At 40.1% G+C, this 18973-nt stretch overlaps 1 protein-coding gene across 1 annotated transcript in view; it reads right to left on the bottom strand.

The window, feature by feature from the left end:
* LOC120516336 (thyroid adenoma-associated protein homolog) overlaps positions 1–18973 on the bottom strand; it is a 156288-nt gene that overhangs the window by 97507 nt on the left and 39808 nt on the right. Inside the window, 7 exon segments of the mRNA XM_039737938.1 lie at positions 1–74; positions 332–487; positions 1083–1237; positions 1534–1648; positions 1650–2220; positions 2296–2519; positions 2610–2704. The exon segment at positions 1–74 is cut by the window's left edge and continues 43 nt beyond it. Of these exon segments, the coding sequence (XP_039593872.1) occupies positions 1–74; positions 332–487; positions 1083–1237; positions 1534–1648; positions 1650–2220; positions 2296–2519; positions 2610–2704 (1390 nt within the window).

Below are 18973 nucleotides of genomic sequence, written 5' to 3'. Positions count from 1 at the left end.
ACTTCTGGCTTGTTCAAATTTTGGTCTGCTCTTTTCTGCAATGGCTGGGCACTGTCTCGTATCCTGCTAAAAAGCTGTAAACACAAAATGAAAAAAATATACATCAGTATGAACTTACATAGTATAACTAATGTACATTCCAAGCCAACCTCCTTTAATGCGTTTTTATTGTTGTCGACGTGTTTTGCTTGTGATTTTTTCATGCAAATGTGAGAATCAGCTATTTCCACCCTAATCATCCTTGGTTCTCTTCCTTATTGCTCACTCCTTAGTTTTATTCCACACTACAGACATGAGGCACATCCAGTACAGTTCCACCTATTTGTATTACCTTTTTCATTAGGCACACTATCTGTTGTCTTATTGCTGGCGCCTGGCTGTTCAGATTGTTGGGCAGGAAAAGGCGAATAAGATCCATTTCTGTGCTGGTCAGCACCTCAGTGCTGCGGTGGCTTTCACAGAGAAAACCCAAAGCATCAAGGCGCACCTGTGGTAGAGGAATCAGAAATTTAAAAAAAGTCCACATATATCACGCAAAACCTAAACATTGCTTCATGTATGTCTTCACTTCACACGTTAGCTTAAATACTTTGAGTCTGAACTCCACATCATCCTGCACCCACATCTCTTTCAAGCAAAACGTGTGTGCCAAAGAAAGTGTAATGCTTTGTGACAACATGGTCTATATAGACAGTTTGGGCATTTGAAGGAAGCACTGAAGATAAGGATTTTAAAGTGTGTCATAGAATATACAGGAGGTAAATTTCAAGCTTGCCATGCAGTAGTGAAAGGGGACTAAATCTTACTGGTTCCCAAACAATCTCTGCTTTTTAAGTTTTTTTTTTCCCTTTCCAGTCCTTGTTTTCATTTATTTTCATTTCATTTTATATTCATATGGTGAAAAGGGGTCTCTTGAATCTGCTAATGGAATTTAGTACATAGTGGACAGCCAGCCAAAGTGGTACATGAAGTGCGACTTTTCTCAGGTTCTCATTTAAGGTTACAGCTTAACCAAGTTATTATAACCTAAGACCTGGGGACTGTTTTCAATCATTTGGAAGAATCTCTTATTTGTAACATACCTGATCATGTTTGTTAACCAGTGCCTGTCTCAAGAGAGTAATTGGTAAGAGTTCACTCCAATAGCTGTCCTCTGATATTTCCAAGACACCATGTGCTCGAGCTGCTCTTAGACAAGTCATCAATGCTCCCAGGGTTCCCCTTTCACTTTTGGATCCTGCAGAAAAAACGTTTAGTGCACAGAAGATGTGAACTCTTTCCCAATGGATATGTTAACTAATGAACTCTGAGCCCTCTACGTGTAACAGAAAAAGAGTGGACAACAGCAGTTATTTTGATATCATTAACCAATTCATTAGAATGCCTTCAGATATCATATAGCAACCAACAGACCATTCAAGATGCTGGATCATCCTGAAGTAGACAAGTTTCTTTCATAAAAAATGTCCACCACATCTTCCCAGAAACCATGAAGCAAGATGTTTTACCAATTACTGAGTTTATTGCACTAACCTGTTTTATTGTTGCCACTATCCTGAAGTAGTTCAATCATGTGGGCTAAACTTTCTGGACTACACTTAAGTATCCGTGGAAGGCAGTAGTCAATGATATAGGAGGTCTGATCAAGGATGCCCTTCACAAAGGACAGACATCAGAGGTTCAACCCAGGTTTTGTGCCAATGTTCTAGCCAGGCAGCTTGTGATGACCTTAGCTGGGTTTTGTGACTGACAAACATAGTCTCAAGGAGGTCACTAGCATAGGGCGCAAGGGACTGATCACCTATTTGGGCAAGAAGTTGTGCAGGAATGTCAGATGCAGCAGCCAAAAGACTGCCAGGGCCTATGAATTCCACTAGGCAACTGAGAGAGGCATACTTCCCTTTAATGTGCCACTCCAACGACAGCAAATTCTGTGTGAGGCTGATAAAGAAAGGGTCAGTGTTTGGGTCCTGTTTGCCAGTGGCTGTTCTGTGCATTCGTAAAATATTCCGGAATATGGTCTTAGTTTGATGCCGTATGCCATCCAAAGGATGGTCCCAGTGGGAATAAACATATTCCAAGAGGCTTACTGCCAACGGTGAACTTCCTTTCAAGGTATCCTTAAGGGGTTGTGAGCAGCACTCCAGAACATCAAGAGTAACTGAAGTCCACATGCTGAGTATTCGTGACAATGACATAGCCAGGCTAGACTCTTGATGTCTGTAGATGATAAATACAAAATGGTCATAACTTCACACTGGAACAATCCCCACCCCAGAAGATAACATTACTCACCGAGAGTCTAGTGTTATCAAAGTTGATGGGATCTGCAGCAACAGTTTCTCTCCATTGGATCCCTGGACTTTATCCTTCCAGTCCAGCATTGCCAATGCGCCATGGCACAAGAACAGAGCCACAGTTTCAGAACGATCAAGTTCAAACAACTGGGCACAGCTACTGGAAAGCCTCAAAGGAATGTAAGACTCCTCACTCCATGTTCCATTCAATAATTTACCAACCTCAACAGAACATAGCAAAAGTGAAATGGAAGGTGTGTTTTTATTTCTAACTTCTGACAAACCTGATATGTACGCTTAGAAACATCATACCAATTCTGCAAGATTTTCTTTGTTCTTCAGCATAGTTTTCATGAAGAGGACGACTGCCATTCCAGCTGTACTCTGAACTGTCTGTAAGAAGTCATCTACAAAAGTACAAGCACAAGACAAATATCACAGCCAAAGGAAACCATTTGTAATGAGATTGGAGCTATATAGACAACAGGAGTAAGTATAATGTGTGTGAGAAGTTCAGTCATATTTTAGTCCAAAGCATACATGTACCATGAACAGAAAGAGGCACTCTGAGCAGAGTTTGGACTGGACAAAGAAATGGAAAGAAACAAATTAAATTAGGTGGTAGCTAAGTTGGGGAAGAATACAAAGTAATGAAGAGGAAAAACAGTTCTCAAATACAGGGATTTTCTAAAATTCCCAGCAATATGTATATAATAAACTGTAGCTGCAAATATGTGTAATATGTAAATCTTAGTGCTTAAAAAATTACTTAATCATTAAAAAAATATATACATTAAAACAATGTTTGTGTCCTCTTTCTTGGAAATAAACAAAGCTTAGTGGCAATGTAGTCTTCATATGGCTTGATCAAACTAACTGCCTTCTGATTTATAGTCTGCTAAAGGCTACTACAAGTTCAGGAATTGCTAGTTCTAGACAAGTATGTTGAAAGCAATTACTATAGAACAGGCAGAAGGATAGTGAGAATGGTAAAAAAACCCCAATGATAACTTCCAAAGAGATACAAGCTGAACTCCAAGGTCAAAGTTCATCAATGTCTGATCGCACCAGCTGTTGCCTTTTGAGTGACAGTGGGCTCAAAGGAAAAAGACCTGGGAGGACTCCACTGTTTAAAGAAAAACATTAAAAAGCCAGACTGGAATTAGCTAAAATGCATGTTGACAAGCCACCGTGTTTCTGGGAGAATGTCCTTTGAATAGATGACAAAACCGGAGCTTTCTGTCAATCCACATCAGCTCTATGTCCACAGACGAGAAAACAAAGGTTTCAAAGAAAAGAACACCATACCCACTGTGATATATGGAGGAGGCGCGGTAGTGTTGTGGGGATGTTTTGCTGCAACTGACAAGAATTCTCTTGAGTTTGTGGAGGGAACAAAGATAAGATTTTCAACAAACTTTTCATTTCATTGCACATTTAATGTTGTGTGTGGAGTCAATGAAACATATAGAAATAAGTAACAGAAAACTTATTTCAAGAAAAATTAAATTATAGCATTGTATTTTTATTTATTGACACATTTCACAATACACCTATTTATCTGCATATTTATTTATGTCCAAAATACTCCATACACAGGTGCTCTGTTTTAGATGGGCACACACGCCTGACCTGTGTGGAATGTACATAGACAGAGTGCTATAATGTGTTATGTTATGGAAGGTCTACAAGGTAGGAGGTCTGCAGGTGGAGGGGTTAAGGGATTTTCCTTCTTCATTCCCGATGCATGACGAAAACATTCTGCAGTATTAAAGCTGTACACCATGCTTTAGGCACCACATTGTAACTACCCGGCCTTCCATCCTGGTCTCCTTTTCCAGTTGCCATTCTAATGGATTTACCTTTTGCTTACAGCCTATGAAATTTTGAAAGATATACACCTTTGCGTGCGATAACTTGCTTCAGTCCGTGTATTTTGTCAGTCTGTGTATTTTCTCAAGGTCTGGTCAGCAGCTGAATTTTGTTTTTCTTGGTAACCACTGGAGTTTTTCATTTTAAATGTGTCACAAAGCCCGTACGAAGCTCAGTTTATAGGACATTTGATGTTTGAGACAGCACTTGTAAAATACATGTTTATATTATTAACTGCAGTTACCTACAACATCCAGTGTTGCCAAGGAGTGTACACAGTCAAAGCAACCTGGAAATTGACAGCCTGCTTTAACATGAAACAACTAATCACATTTGTCAAAACCATCACATTTTGACCTCCTTACAAATCAATTTATATATATATGATCAATATAAAATCTCTTTGTATGCTATTTGGCAACCTAAGGCAATTTAAAATCATTTTGTATTGTAATAGTTACAAAATGTGAAAACAGGGTATTTTGACACCGCAGTCTCTCTATTGGGGCATAAACAAAACTACTGAATTAACTAAATCATTGTATTGAAAACATAAGTGGCTTGTGTGCAAGAACCGAGCTTTGTCTCACAATCTTCAAGCAACAGCGAATGAACTATGAATGGTTTTCAGCTGCTTACTGTGATTGGCTTTAAGAGTACAGACAAAGTTCACCTTCTTGAGAATGAAAAAACATAACCTGAGGTTTCAATGAAGTTTCAGGAGTAAAACTAACAAAATTGGAAAATGAACAGTTTTAAAAGAGAAAAAAAGGGATATGAAATTATGGTTCTGTGGAATTTCTGGAAAAATTAGAGTTTGTAAACAAGGAATCAAGGCTTTACAAAGATAACAGAACTAAACCACTGTACCTATTGGTGTGCACAAATAATTATTAAAATGGCTCATAAAGCATTTCTCTCTATATATAAAAAAATCCTGGAATGTAAAAGCAAGACGATGATATGTGATCTTCTCGGAAGTTCTTGAAAGACATTTTAAAGACCCGCGAGACAAAAAAGACTGGCCACGGAGCGTCTCGCAGGGACCATAAACATGAGACTTGGTGCCAAGAGATTATCCCAGGGCAGTCTCAAGGGGACGTGGAACATAAGAGTCTTGCAAGACGCACCCTTCTTATCAAATAAGAGCAAGGACAGCCAGCAAATATTCAGTCATGTAAAGCCACATGGCACCCACAGATCCTGTGCTCTCAGCAAAGAAGAAAGAGCAGCGCGGAGAAAAGAGACCCAAGGCGCGATACACATGCAGAGAAAATTACAGAATATGAAAGCAGTAACAGTCGAAATTATTGTAGCGTCCCAACTAAGCTGAAGCCTTTTTTGTTTTAAGTGACTGTTAGGTCCGATCGAGGGAGGGCAGAGTGCAGCACGGAAGACTGATAGCTGTGTATTGATTGATGCGTTAAGGGGGAGGCGGGGTTGGAGAGGGTGATAGAAAGTTGTGTTTCGGGTTACGCAGTCGGCGATTGTTAAAGCAGAACTTTTGTGACACTTACTACGTCAGTCGCTACAGTATCAAAAAAAGATAGCATAGATCGGATTGACACAAACAAAAGGAAATTAGTTTAAGTCAGAGAATTTCAAAAACGGGGTTTAACTCACATGCATTTATTGGTTACTTTGCAAAAAAAATTATTAACTGGTGATGATGTGGATCGTTTTGTCTGTGCTGAAATTCCAAACAGAGAAACCTATCCTAAATAATGGTACAAAGTCATTAAACACAAGTCTCACAGACCTCATTTAAAACATTCAGCATATTGGGACACGAAAGATTTAAAATATTGTTTTTACAGAAGTTCTGAAATAAAAGTGAAACTAATGAAATAGCAACAATTCAAAGAAAAAAAAAAATCTTACAAGTGCGTATCCAGAAAACCAAACATGGGAGTTGGCGAGCGAAGCGAGCAGGGGGCAAATCCCCCTAGTTCTTATAAAACAAACTCCAACCACAGACCACTAATTTACAGTGCATCCGGAAAGTATTCACAGCACATCACTTTTTTCCACATTTTGTTATGTTACAGCCTTATTCCAAAATGGATTAAATTCGTTTTTTTTTCTTCTGAATTCTACACACAACATACCATAATGATAACATGAAAAAAAGTTTACTTGAGATTTTTGCAAATTTATTAAAAAAAAAATTGAGAAAGCACATGTACACAAGTATTCACAACTTTTGCCATGAAGCTCAAAAATTGAGCTCAGGTGCATCCTGTTTCCCCTGATCATCCTTGAGATGTTTCTGCAGCTTAATTGGAGTCCACCTGTGGTAAATTCAGTTGATTGGACATGTTTTGGAAAGGCACACACCTGTCTATAGAAGGTCCCACAGATGACAGTTCATGTCAGAGCACAAACCAAGCAATAATTCAAAGGAATTGTCTGTAGACCTCCGATACAGGATTATCTCGAGGCACAAATCTGGGGAAGGTTACAGAAAAATTTCTGCTGCTTTGAAGGTCCCAATGAGCACAGTGGCCTCCATCATCCGTAAGTGGAAGAAATTCGAAACCACCAGGACTCTTCCTAGAGCTGGCCAGCCATCTAAACTGAGCGATCGGGGGAGAAGGACCTTAGTCAGGGAGGTGACCAAGAACCCGATGGTCACTCTGTCAGAGCCCCAGAGGTCCTCTTTGGAGAGAGGAGAACCTTCCAGAAGGACAACCATCACTGCAGCAATCCACCAATCAGGCCTGTATGGTAGAGTGGCCAGACAGAAGCCACTCCTTAGTAAAAGGCACATGGCAGCCCACCTGGAGTTTGCCAAATGGCACCTGAAGAACTCACAGACCATGAGAAACAAAATTCTCTGGTCTGATGAGACAAAGATTGAACTCTTTGGTGTGAATGCCAGGTGTCACGTTTGGAGGAAACCAGGCACCGTTCATCACCAGGCCAATACCATCCCTACAGTGAAGCATGGTGGTGGCAGCATCATGCTGTGGGGATGTTTTTCAGCGGCAGGAACTGGGAGACTAGTCAGGATAAAGGGAAAGATGACTGCAGCAATGTACAGAGACATCCTGGATGAAAACCTGCTCCAGAGCGCTCCTGACCTCAGACTGGGGCGACAGTTCATCTTTCATCAGGACAACGACCCTAAGCACACAGCCAAGATATCAAAGGAGTGGCTTCAGGACAACTCTGTGAATGTCCTTGAGTGGCCCAGCCAGAGCCCAGACTTGAATCCAATTGAACATCTCTGGAGAGATCTTAAAATGGCTGTGCACCGACGCTTCCCATCCAACCTGATGGAGCTTGAGAGGTGCTGCAAAGAGGAATGGGTGAAACTGGCCAAGGATAGGTGTGCCAAGCTTGTGGCATCATATTCAAAAAGACTTGAGGCTGTAATTGCTGCAAAAGGTGCATCAACAAAGTATTGAGCAAAGGCTTGTGGCACCCCATGTAGTGGGAATTGGAATCACCAGCCTAAACTCTAGGTGTCTAGTATGTGGGACCGAGCGTGACCAGGATTATGGTGAAAGACAGGGAGACATGGACACAAAAAGGGTTGGGTTTTTTGAAAAATAAAGTGAGGTTTTATTTACAGGTGCACTTAAAGAAAAATCAAAAATAATGTCCTGCGGAATTTATATATTAAAACACAGTCCAATGCCGCAAAGATCACACACAAAAACAGTAATCAAATGGAGCCCAGAAATGACTATATACAATATTTACAGTGTTTCCTGAAAGTCCCAAATGAAAACAGTATACTGCACACAAACTAGTGAAATCCAAATATATACACAAAAGCAAAATGTGAAGCTGTCTTCCTCCACAGTGATACAAGTCAGGAAGCTGCTCCTCCAAACAGTGTATAATACATGATTCACCCAAAAATATTCAAAAATACAGAAAAAAAAAGTGTATATACAAAAATAAACAGTGTACCACTAACCACAACCCAATAAATACCTCCACCAAAGTTAATCGAGGGATATTTATATGAAAAAATATTTACAAAAACAAAGCACAAGCCGTAATGCAAGAACGTTGTTCTGCCGGGTACCTTTCTCCAAGATGAACTAGTCAGAAAGAACCCCCTTTAGAGGCCATGATTCCCTTTTGTATTCGGCGCCCCAACGCTGACCAATTAAACTGCTGTACGTCATCCCTCCCGGGGTACGAGATGACGTGAACGCGTATGCAAAAACCGGCGTCTACTATCCCACATAATTACTATAAAAAGTCAAGCAGCTGGCACGCGCGCGCATAGCTGTGCCGGCTTTTCAGACGTGGACTGCTCTTTTGCCTTTAGTGAACTTAAGCACTTTCCATTCTTTTCCTCCTTCTCCTGAGCTACAGCTCAGACAACTATGAACACAGGATCCCTTTACTAGACCGCGGTAAACTAATATTAAGGCGCTTCGCACTTTCTTTTGCACTTTTAGTCTTAATGAGGTTGCGGGGAACGCGTGCAGGTGTGGAGGACCAACAATGCCATCTCGGCCGGTCAATGGCAAGGCAGTCTCTCCAGTCTACATGAGACCCACCGCGACACTCCCCACAAGGCACTAATATCGTCAGTGAAGATGTCTGTCTGCACTATATAAAAGAAGAAGGCAAGTTTCCTTTCTTTAAACCTTTTTGTCCTTTCTATCCCAAACAAATGTCTCTCTCTTAACATGACAGAGGACACTAAACAAATTTTCTTTAATTACTGGTAATGCCAGTAAGGCACATTACCACAAGGCTGTGAATACTTATGTACATGTGATTTCTCTGTTTTTTTATCTATACTAATAAAAGGCAAAGCCCTCAATGACTGACTGACTGACTGACTGACTCACTCACTCATCACTACTTCTCCTACTTCCTGTGTAGGTAGAAGGCTGAAATTTGGCAGGCTCATTCCTTATAGCTTACTTACAAAAGTTAAGCAGGTTTCATTTTGAAATTCTACACGTAACGGTCAACAACGTCCGCCATGTTGAACTTTCTTATTTATGGCCCCATCTTCTCGAAATTTGGTAGGCGGCTTCCTCCACTAACAGAAACCAATGTACGTACTTATTTCGGTAGTATGATGCCACTGTCGGCCGCCATATTGAACTTTTCAACAGTCTTTGTTACTTATGGGCCTATCTTCAAGAAATTCTATCGATCAAAGAACTGTCACTTACCAAGTGGTTTCCATGCCCGGAGATACCACCTACCTTTTCCATTCTCTTTGTTACATATTGCACGGCCATATCAGGCTCACTCTTGATATCCGGAGGAACATTGTGTCTTATGTATTGAATGACTGGGAAAGGTTCAAGGTGTGGACTGATGACGGTACAGGAAATAATTATACTACATAGGAGCACTAGAAGAGTGAAATGCTTAAGCCCTTCACCTATGGTTCTGCATGTGAGTTGATGGCTGCCGCTGAATTGTTCGGTTGTCGCTTTCAAGTGTACCGAAATGGCCAAATATTTTACACCTTTCGAACAACCGCTAATGCCTCTTAAACATCTTAGATTCACATGTGACGATTTCAGTGGTGGACACTTTGATCTCACAACTCACAACTCTCAATAGCTGGATGTGAAGTTATCGATGAAACCGGTTGTATGCTTACAACGCTTGACAGATGCCGAATGTCACTTCAACACAAGTCCTGCAAATACTGTCGTAATTGAAACAAACCATGAAACTCAAACCGATTATGACAGCAGCAATCCAAGCTGTGAGATTTGAAACAAGATTACTGTTCACATGGCCAACTGTATGTTACATGCTCAAGAGTAAGCTCAGCGCACAGCTTGGCCATGTTACAACCAGAGGGGCCGAACTGACAATGTGGTATACAAAGAGATCCTTAAATAATTATTGGCATATTTTCCCTCAGTTTAAAAAGGTTTAATTTTCTTCTTAATAAAAATTTTAAGGCAATACTTCGCCACTGCGAAGCGCGGATATTTTGCTAGTTTTTAATAAATTTGGAAAAACCTCAAATAAACTTTTTTCACGTTGTCATTATGGGGTGTCGTGTGTAGAATTCTGAGGAAAAAATGAATTTAATCCATTTTGGAATAAGGCTGTAACATAGCAAAATGTGGAAAAAGTGATGCATTGTGAATACTTTCCGGATGCACTATATATATATAACTTAAAAACACAGAACATTTATTTTAAAGTATTATCAACAAACTATGATATGGCTAGATCTCTGAGAAAAACAGATCAATTACAACCGCTCTAAAGTGAAGTTGTACAAGAATTGTAAGCTGATTAAAAGTGAATTATCATAACAGTGGAGAGGGGTCATAGTTACTGCATATTTAGCAGATGTTCTTCTCTTCAGAAATATAGCAGATATGCTGGTCATGCCACATGAGTATACAGCCCTATATTACTGTGTTCTACAAAACACTCTGTCCCCTTCAGCAAAGCAAGTTTAAAACAAAGGAAAAAAGGAATGTGGAATTCTGAATGCCACACATCCCTTTCCACTTATGCAACATACACCCTAGAAGGTTCACCAGATGTACCAGGGAGATAGCAAAGCCCAGGAAGGTTGAATAGAAAGAGGTCATGTATCCATGGTAGATTACAAAGGCAGTATTGTACATTTAATCTGCAATCACATTAATTCTACTGAAAACAGGCACAAAACCTGACCAGTCAGATCTCCTGTGATTGTTAATTTAATGTTTAAAGCCGGCGTCACATTACACAACCTTTTGCCATGGGGTATGTCATATTTGTCAACTGCAGTCTCTGATCTCGTCACTGCAACATGTCAAATTACCTAACTGAAAATCACCGCTAATGTCACATTTACTGATTGAGTGCCAATCTTCCAGTGCAGTCATGCTTGCCCCTTTTTCTGACAGCCAATGGAGTGTTGCCAGACGGAGCCTGTGCTATTCAAAGAAGTAACAGCTGTGGTGAGTTCAACAGCAATCACGGCCCATTATTTACATACTGCATTCCGTTACAGTGGTAAAATACTAGATATAAGACAAGATAAGCTTCTCTTCGGTTTGTGAGGATCATATCCCTCATGCTGCATGACAGAGCTGGCAGAGTCCGAAGGGTTAATAGCTGCTGTCTGGTTAGCTGCAGCCCCTGCACTTTGCTTTTGTTTCTTACATTCTGTTTTAATATATAAAACATGAGACAATCGACAAATGAACCACTCTTCCATTTGTGATGTTCAAAACATTCAAGTTCTTTATTCCTTATCATTACAGTCAAATCATTGTACTTCCAAATAACCATTCATTGTTTGTCAGATCTCACGCACACATTGCTCGCTCCTCTGACCAAAAACAAAATGAAATCTGTTTGATTTTATTGTAGTTAGTTGCAGACTAATTGGGCTCTCTCACTGGGCATGTCACATTAGGCGGTCGGCTTTACAAGAGCACGCCATTGGCTGACTCAGTCTTACTAAGATTATGTAAATAAAGGCTACGAGTTAGAAATGTTGGAAAGTCACATAATGTGGCACAAGCTTAAGTTGAAAGGAGTACCAGCAAGACAGTTCACTTTAGTGGTTTGGACAACAATGTGAAAATAACAGTCTTGAGATGCTGAACACCAATGCCTCAAGTTCAACATTGGATAAGCATAGCACATCTCTTTAAAAAGTGACTTTTCAAAATACTGTCATTGTAAATTATAATGCAACTGCCAGTGTCACAGTCACAAATGTTTCTCACTGGGTTTGGTTTTGAATTTGTGTTTGTGGACAAAGGCCAAAATGAAGAATAAGGTGCTAGACAGCCTCTATGGTGCAGAAGCAATGGTAGACCTCATTATTCGTTTGTGGTGTTGCTGCAGATGAAAAAGTTAAGTGTGTGCTCCAATACATCATAATTACCGTGACTTAATAAAAAGAAACAGCAACAAAAAAAAAGCAAAAAAGGCATATTGTTTATTAATCATTAAATGTCAAGTATACGATGGTACTGTACTGCCTGGACTGTTTTGAAGACTACTGTATTTATGTGGATTCTTTTCTTCATAAATTAATTCAATTGTATATTCACACCCATCTTTACTCGTAAATTGCTATTCTTCAATACTGTTAACTAAAGGCTTTCAACAGTATAGAGCAGACATCAATGTGAGCTATTCAACATAACAGTCTTATATTAAAGATTATTTCTAAAGAATTTGGCCTTCCCGATTACAAACATGACACCAGGTACAGTGAAGTTTTAGGTAACTTTGTAACATTCAGCATGCAAACCAAGCACAAGCACTTGGCGAATATGATACTTCAATAACACTAATTCAATTAAATGTAAAAGACAGTACAGTACTCTGATAATAAAGTCAACATTTCATCAACCTATTCTGCATTCATTGGAAAAACTGTTTTACAACCTAAAAATCAATTTTAATTGCACTCCAATAAATGAATTACTTTCTTTTCATAACACCATCAATCATGGAAGGAATAAAGTTTGGAAAGGCTGCCATTTCATGGCGGGAGCTTTCACATATACTGAACACTTTATATTAAATAAAACAGGATGTGCTGAATGTATGGAGGTAATAATGTTATACCAGACATGAGTTGGACAACATTCCCCTGAAATCTAAGATCAGACTATCTTCTGTTGAAACAACAGGGAAAATGGTTTGGTATGATTAACCCTTAAAAATCTACTGTACATTAACTATCATGGTTCATTACTGGCCATGCTACAGATGCAGGAGCTTAACAACATTGTCAATTAATTTGGCTATCATGCTCAAACTGGACCAAGCAAAAGCTTAGGTTTTAGAGTTAAAGTGAAAGGTAATTTTATGCTGAAAAATGAAATATCTTTCAAAGATAAACAATTTGTCAAATATTGTAAGGATCAAATTGATAACTGATAAAAAAAGATACACAAACCTTTGACCTTTTTCTACATGTAAATGTTATTCAGCTGGAAAGCCAACTAAATACAGTACAATTTAACTTCATAAAGCAATTGTAGAAAGTTGATTCTGTTCATCTGGACATAGTTTTTTTTCCCGATACATTTCATCACTCATCCAACTGGCTTCCTCAGTCTCAGTTGACTGCAGGTTTCTCCAACCTTATAAACAGTACCATGGCCTAATGACCAAACTAGCACCATTGACTAACAATTGACTCTCACCATCTGCTAGAGCACAAAATAGGTGTCATCAGGACTCTACAACACAGAGTAAACATCATACCCACATACACAGCAGCCAGGAAAGCAGAAGAACATCATATCAAAAAGGCCCTGAGTAAATGTGGTTATCCCAGCTGGACTTTTGTCAAAGCAGGGAAGACACCGAAAGAATGCTCTAAGCAATCCAGGAGAGAGAAAGGACAACTGCTGCCTAAGTGAAAACCTTTGGTGATCCCTTATGTGTCAGGAGTATCAGAACAGCTGAGACACATTTTTTTCAAAACACAAGAGGCCTCATGCATAACGCCGTGCATAGAATTCACACTATAACATGGTGTGTGGACAAAAACGGAAATGTGCTTAGGCACAAAAAAATCCAGATGCATAAATCTGCGTGTTCGTCAGCTTCCACGTTCTTCCGCTACATAAATCCTGGTCAGCGTGAAAAGTAATGCATGTACACGTGCCTGCTGTCCCGCCCCAACTCCTCCCAGAATTACGCCTCTTTGAATATGCAAATCGATATAAATAGCCCTTAACCTCAGCCTTCTGTGAAAAGGCAATGGCAAAAGCACAAGGGAAAATAGAAGAATTTCAGCGAATACCAAGTGGAGGCAAGGAAAAACATACTATTTGTTGGTTTAAACAGTGGAATAAACAACAAAAGGAAGATGATAGAGTGACATAGTGTGTCGGAGAAACTCGAAAGCTCAAGTTCACAAAGTCGCACAGTGCCCGAAATAAAAAAGAAGTTGTCAGATATCAAAGTCGCCGTGAAAAGGCGAGTCGTAGCCCACCGTCTGAGTTTCATATGAAAGCTTATTAGGGTACAGAGAAAAAAAAAGGCACACAGTGGGGAAAAAAGCACGAAATGTCAACTTTAATCTCGAAATTTCCACCTTAATCAAGTAGTTTATTTTGTCATTAAAGTAGAACATCATAAACTCCATCTTAAAATCATTTAATTTACTAGCTTCTCAAATCCTATTGTAACTAAAGTAGCACGTTAAATGCTTTGTTTTGTATTTGATCTTCTATGTGCTGTGTGTGTGTGAATCACTACGTGCTTCCAGGCTTTCTCTTCCTCTGACAAGACACAGAATCCATTACATTCATAATATTACAGCTCTCTGAATAATACTGAGATGTATGCGTGATATCATTTTCATGATGATAGGAGTTAAAGCATGTTATTAAACATGAGAACATGGTGGTGCAGTGATTGTTCACATCTCACGCAAGATGCTTGCTGCACCATGCGTGCACGACCTTCGATGAAATACTTTATTGTAGCAGTACTGTCTCTTTCAAATGTACTAACCCCCAATTCCTGTCCTTCCTTTTCTTTCTCCAAATACCCAATCGCCACACAATCAGCTCTGCAACAGACGTTAAGCCATCTGTAAGCAAATAACGCCGATTCTTCAAAACTTTTAAGGAACACTGAAATATTTTCGTAGTACATGTTGTGAATGGAACCTGGGCACAGACAGGCAGACATGTTGTTTTCCACCACCACACGTTTATTTACAACTATTTACAATGTTCAAAAGTGCACACAAACCCCCAAAGTCCTGGCCACACAACACCTTATTCTCTTCAGGCCGCCTCCTTGTCTCCTCCAGCAAGCTCAGTCCGTCCTTCCTCTCCCGACTCCAGCCCAGAATGAAGGGAGGCGGCCTCTTTTATCCACACCCGGATGTGCTCCAGGTGCTTCCTGGCAATCTTCCACCGACACGCCCCCATGTGCTATATAAATAAATGTTGTTGTTGTGTGGCGGAAGTGCTGGCTGTACTCCCGGAAGCACTCCGGGTGTCCCTGCTTCTCTTCCCCTCAGCACTTCCTGGTGTGGCGGAAGTGCTGAGGTCCAGGGTCTCCAAGGCCTCAGGGCGCCCCATGGCGGTGACCACAGGGTTGGGCTTCCAAGCCCTCAACCCGTGGCCCCCAAAGCAACCAGGGTGTCAGCCCCCACGTGATCCAAGGTGGACGCACCCCCTCTTCCGGTCCCTCAAGGCGTCCCGGCCAGGTCGTCGCCCCAGGCATCCCTGACAATGTTTAATTATTCTATCCATCTATCTTTCCAGTGTCACGCTAGCACCAGCAAGAATACAGCGCGAAGCAGGAACAATCTGTAAACAGATTGTGGCACCGGGTCCTCACATGTTTAATTACAATACCAATATAGATTATTTAAATGAAGTAAAAGTTTTACCTGTATAATATAATAAACATATTTTGCTGCATTTCATCTTAAAAATGATATCGACATCGCTTTATAAAGTGGCTCAGGTTGTGCAATATTATAACTGTATCGCAAGTTTACAGTGAGGTAATTGTACTTGTAAGTACAAAGCATTCTACAAGGAGCACTTGATGGACTGATTGTGTGCATTTATAGTTCTTGGGATGAAACTGTTCCTGAACCGCGAGGTCAGTACAGGAAAGACTCTGAAGCGTTTGCCATATGAGAGCAGTTCAATAGACAGCATGCCCGAGGCAGCGTGTGCTTGATGCTGTATTCCGATAATTCTCTTTCTGATCAGCTGCTGTACAGCTGTGATTCCCCACTCGGATATAGTGATATAAATACTCCGAGTGGTACAGTGAGAGTAATATGGAAAAAGATGATCCGCTGTGGCAACCCCTAAGCTAAGCTGAGGGGATAAGCTGAAAGAAGAGGAAGACGGTGCAGTGAGAGTAACAACGCTAAAGCAGCCATGGTATTTACAATAGTTTGACCATTCTATGGGCCATTATATTGTTACAGGTTAATTACAATCAAATGCATTAAACTAATAAACAATATGCAGTTACTTTCAGTGTATTTATAAAGCCGCGTCAGGAAAATAAGGTGTAACCACACAGAAACAGTAGCACTGCTTTGACGCTGGGTGCCGCCAGTCTGCAAAACCGAGCGCAGAACTTGCGTATGCCAGGGTATGAGCTATCGTGGAAATGTGCGTGGTTTTATGCCAAGTTTAGGTTTTATATATCGCGATTTGAACGTGGAAACGTTCTTACGCAACATTTATACAAGAGGCCCCTGGTCTTGGTGGCTTTCAAACCCCAAAACACAACACGGCAAAAATTGGTTCACCCCAAGGATAAGGTGCCCCGGCACAGACACAGTGATATAGTTTACGCAGTTAAGTTCCGAGAGGACTGCCGTGAATGATACATCGGGGAAACCAAACAACCACTGGTGAAGCAGATGGCACAACACAGAAGAGCTACCTTGTCAGGCCAGGACTCCGCAGTCTATTTACATCTACAGGATAGTGGTCACTCTTTCAGCGATGAAGATGTGCACATCCTGGAGAGGGAGGAACACTGGTTTGAGCGAGGAGCCAAATAGGCCATTTACGTGAAAAAGGAACGACCATCTCTGAACCGAGGAGGGGGCCTAATGGTACATCTTTCACCATCTTGGTGATTGCAGCCATTCCCCAACTCTCTGTGAAAGGTACTCCTGGCCATTGATCAATGGACAATTTGCATATCATTGATCACACTGCCCATTGTTAGTCATTAGTGCTAGTTCGGTCATTAGGCCAAGGTACTGTTTATAAGGTTGGAGAAACTTATAGTCAACTGAGACTGAGGAAGTCACTTGGATGAGTGATTAAACGTATCAGAAAAAAACTATGTCCAGATGAAGAGAATCAACTATCAAGAATTTCCTCACCTGGATTATTGAGCATGTATCAAGACATTCATAAAGCAATGTACTGGAGGTCTACCTCAAATCCATGTGCTTTGTTAGATATTTAAATTAAGTATTTTATCTCATTGGTGAAAAAATAAACACAGCAAAACAAAGCAGGTGAAGCAAATACATAAATTAATTTTTTAGTCGTGGTGGACATCCATAAAAACCACTGACCTCTTATTATATGTAAAACTCTGAAATAAACAGAAAAATAAGCTTATATATTTCAACTAATAAAATTTGTTCTGGTGGTTTAAATTCAAATGCCAGTGTTTTAAATAATCCTGCATGTTCATGTTTTTGTGCTTCCTACTTGATTAACTTAATTAGTTTTGAAGAGGGGTGTGTAATGCCCTGTTCTAGGTTGGTTCCTTATCTTTCAAATGAGGTTGCTATAAAAGGCTTTGCTGTCACCCTGCAACAACCTGTATTAGAATAATAATGTCAAGAATATGAATGGAAGTAAGAAAATGAATACAGTAAAAAAAGTCTTACTTAATACTGTATTCAAGATGTGTACAATAAGTAAAAACCTAGTATAGACAAGAAATGTGCAACTATATATTCATATGAAGGTATTAAAATCTGTAAGCTGCAATTTCAATAAAGGGTAAAAACACATAAATAATAATTTAAAAATTGCCTGTTAATCACTTCATGATCTCTGTGGTTGGAAGTGTTAGGTGAAACATTTAGAATGGTTGCTAATTTAGTGGAAATGCATAAAACATCTATTTTCAGACAGCAGAGCTGTCTACAGGAAACAGTGGAAAACATTATAATTTCACTTGGAATTTACAGACTTGTTTACGCTAATGTGCTTCCACTTAAGAGGCCAAGATATTCATGTTTTTTTAACCTTGTTTTCTTTCATTGGAATTGTACTGTATTTTAAATTTTCACATAACTACACCGGTATGACTCTTGGCCCAATCTATGCATGCATGGGTTTTCCACATTTAGTATTTTCATGATCATCTCTAAGAATGCACTTTTTTTGCACATCTAAAAGACGTTAAGGTAAGGTTGACTGGCAAATCAACACACCCCATGTGAATAAGCATTAATGTTTGAATGACTATACTCTTTGATAACTTGTATCCTGGTTAGAATTGGTTTCTGCCCTGTTTCTGATTGAGTCAAAATAGGCTCTATCACTTGCACTGGAATAAGCAACTTCAAAAAGTTAATGAATCAATGATGTACATTTAAGTGCTGAGTGAAATCAGCCCAAGTGAAGGTGAATTTAATTGGTTCTACAGTCTAGAAAAGTTGTGTTGGATTTTATCTATACTAATAAATGGCAAAGCCCTCACTCACTCATCACTAATTCTCCAACTTCCCATGTAGGTAGAAGGCTGAAATTTGGCAGGCTCATTCCTTACAGCTTACTTACAAAAGTTAGGCAGGTTTCATTTCGAAATTCTACGTGTAATGGTCATAACTGGAACCTACTTACGTACATATATACTGCCATAGCCAGCAGCTCGGTCGCCGTGTGAGGCGGAGTTGCGTCCCTCATTGTCACGCCTCCCACGTAATTGAGTGCCTGCCCATATAAGGCCATCCGTCAGCAGCAATCCAATAGACACGCTGCCGCTAAATATTCGCAGGTGAAGGACTGTGCTTATGCAATAAAATGCGAGAGAAACTTTTAAGTGCTGGGTCTTAGCTAACAATAAATAAAGCTGTGGACATTGCAAGATCGCACGACATAGCACAAGCACATCTGAGAACCTTCGATGCATGTACTCCGAGTGGCTCACGTGAACGGACTGTGAACGCAGTACGCAGAGAACAAGCAAGAGCTCTGAAGAGCGTTGAACAAAAAACACATTACACAATTGAGAAGGCAGCAAAAGAATATGAAGCGAGTGACGCATACAAGCATATTCATAAGTGCAGCTACTGCGGAAACAAAGCACACGGTGGAAAAAGTCAAATGTCCAGCTAAAGGAAGACAGTGTAAAAAATG

Source organism: Polypterus senegalus, chromosome 16 (genome assembly GCF_016835505.1).
Source record: "Polypterus senegalus isolate Bchr_013 chromosome 16, ASM1683550v1, whole genome shotgun sequence".
In the NCBI taxonomy this organism is placed as follows: Eukaryota; Metazoa; Chordata; class Cladistia; order Polypteriformes; family Polypteridae; genus Polypterus; species Polypterus senegalus.
Note: the sequence above shows the minus strand (reverse complement) of the source record. Positions and strands in the feature narration are given on the sequence as shown.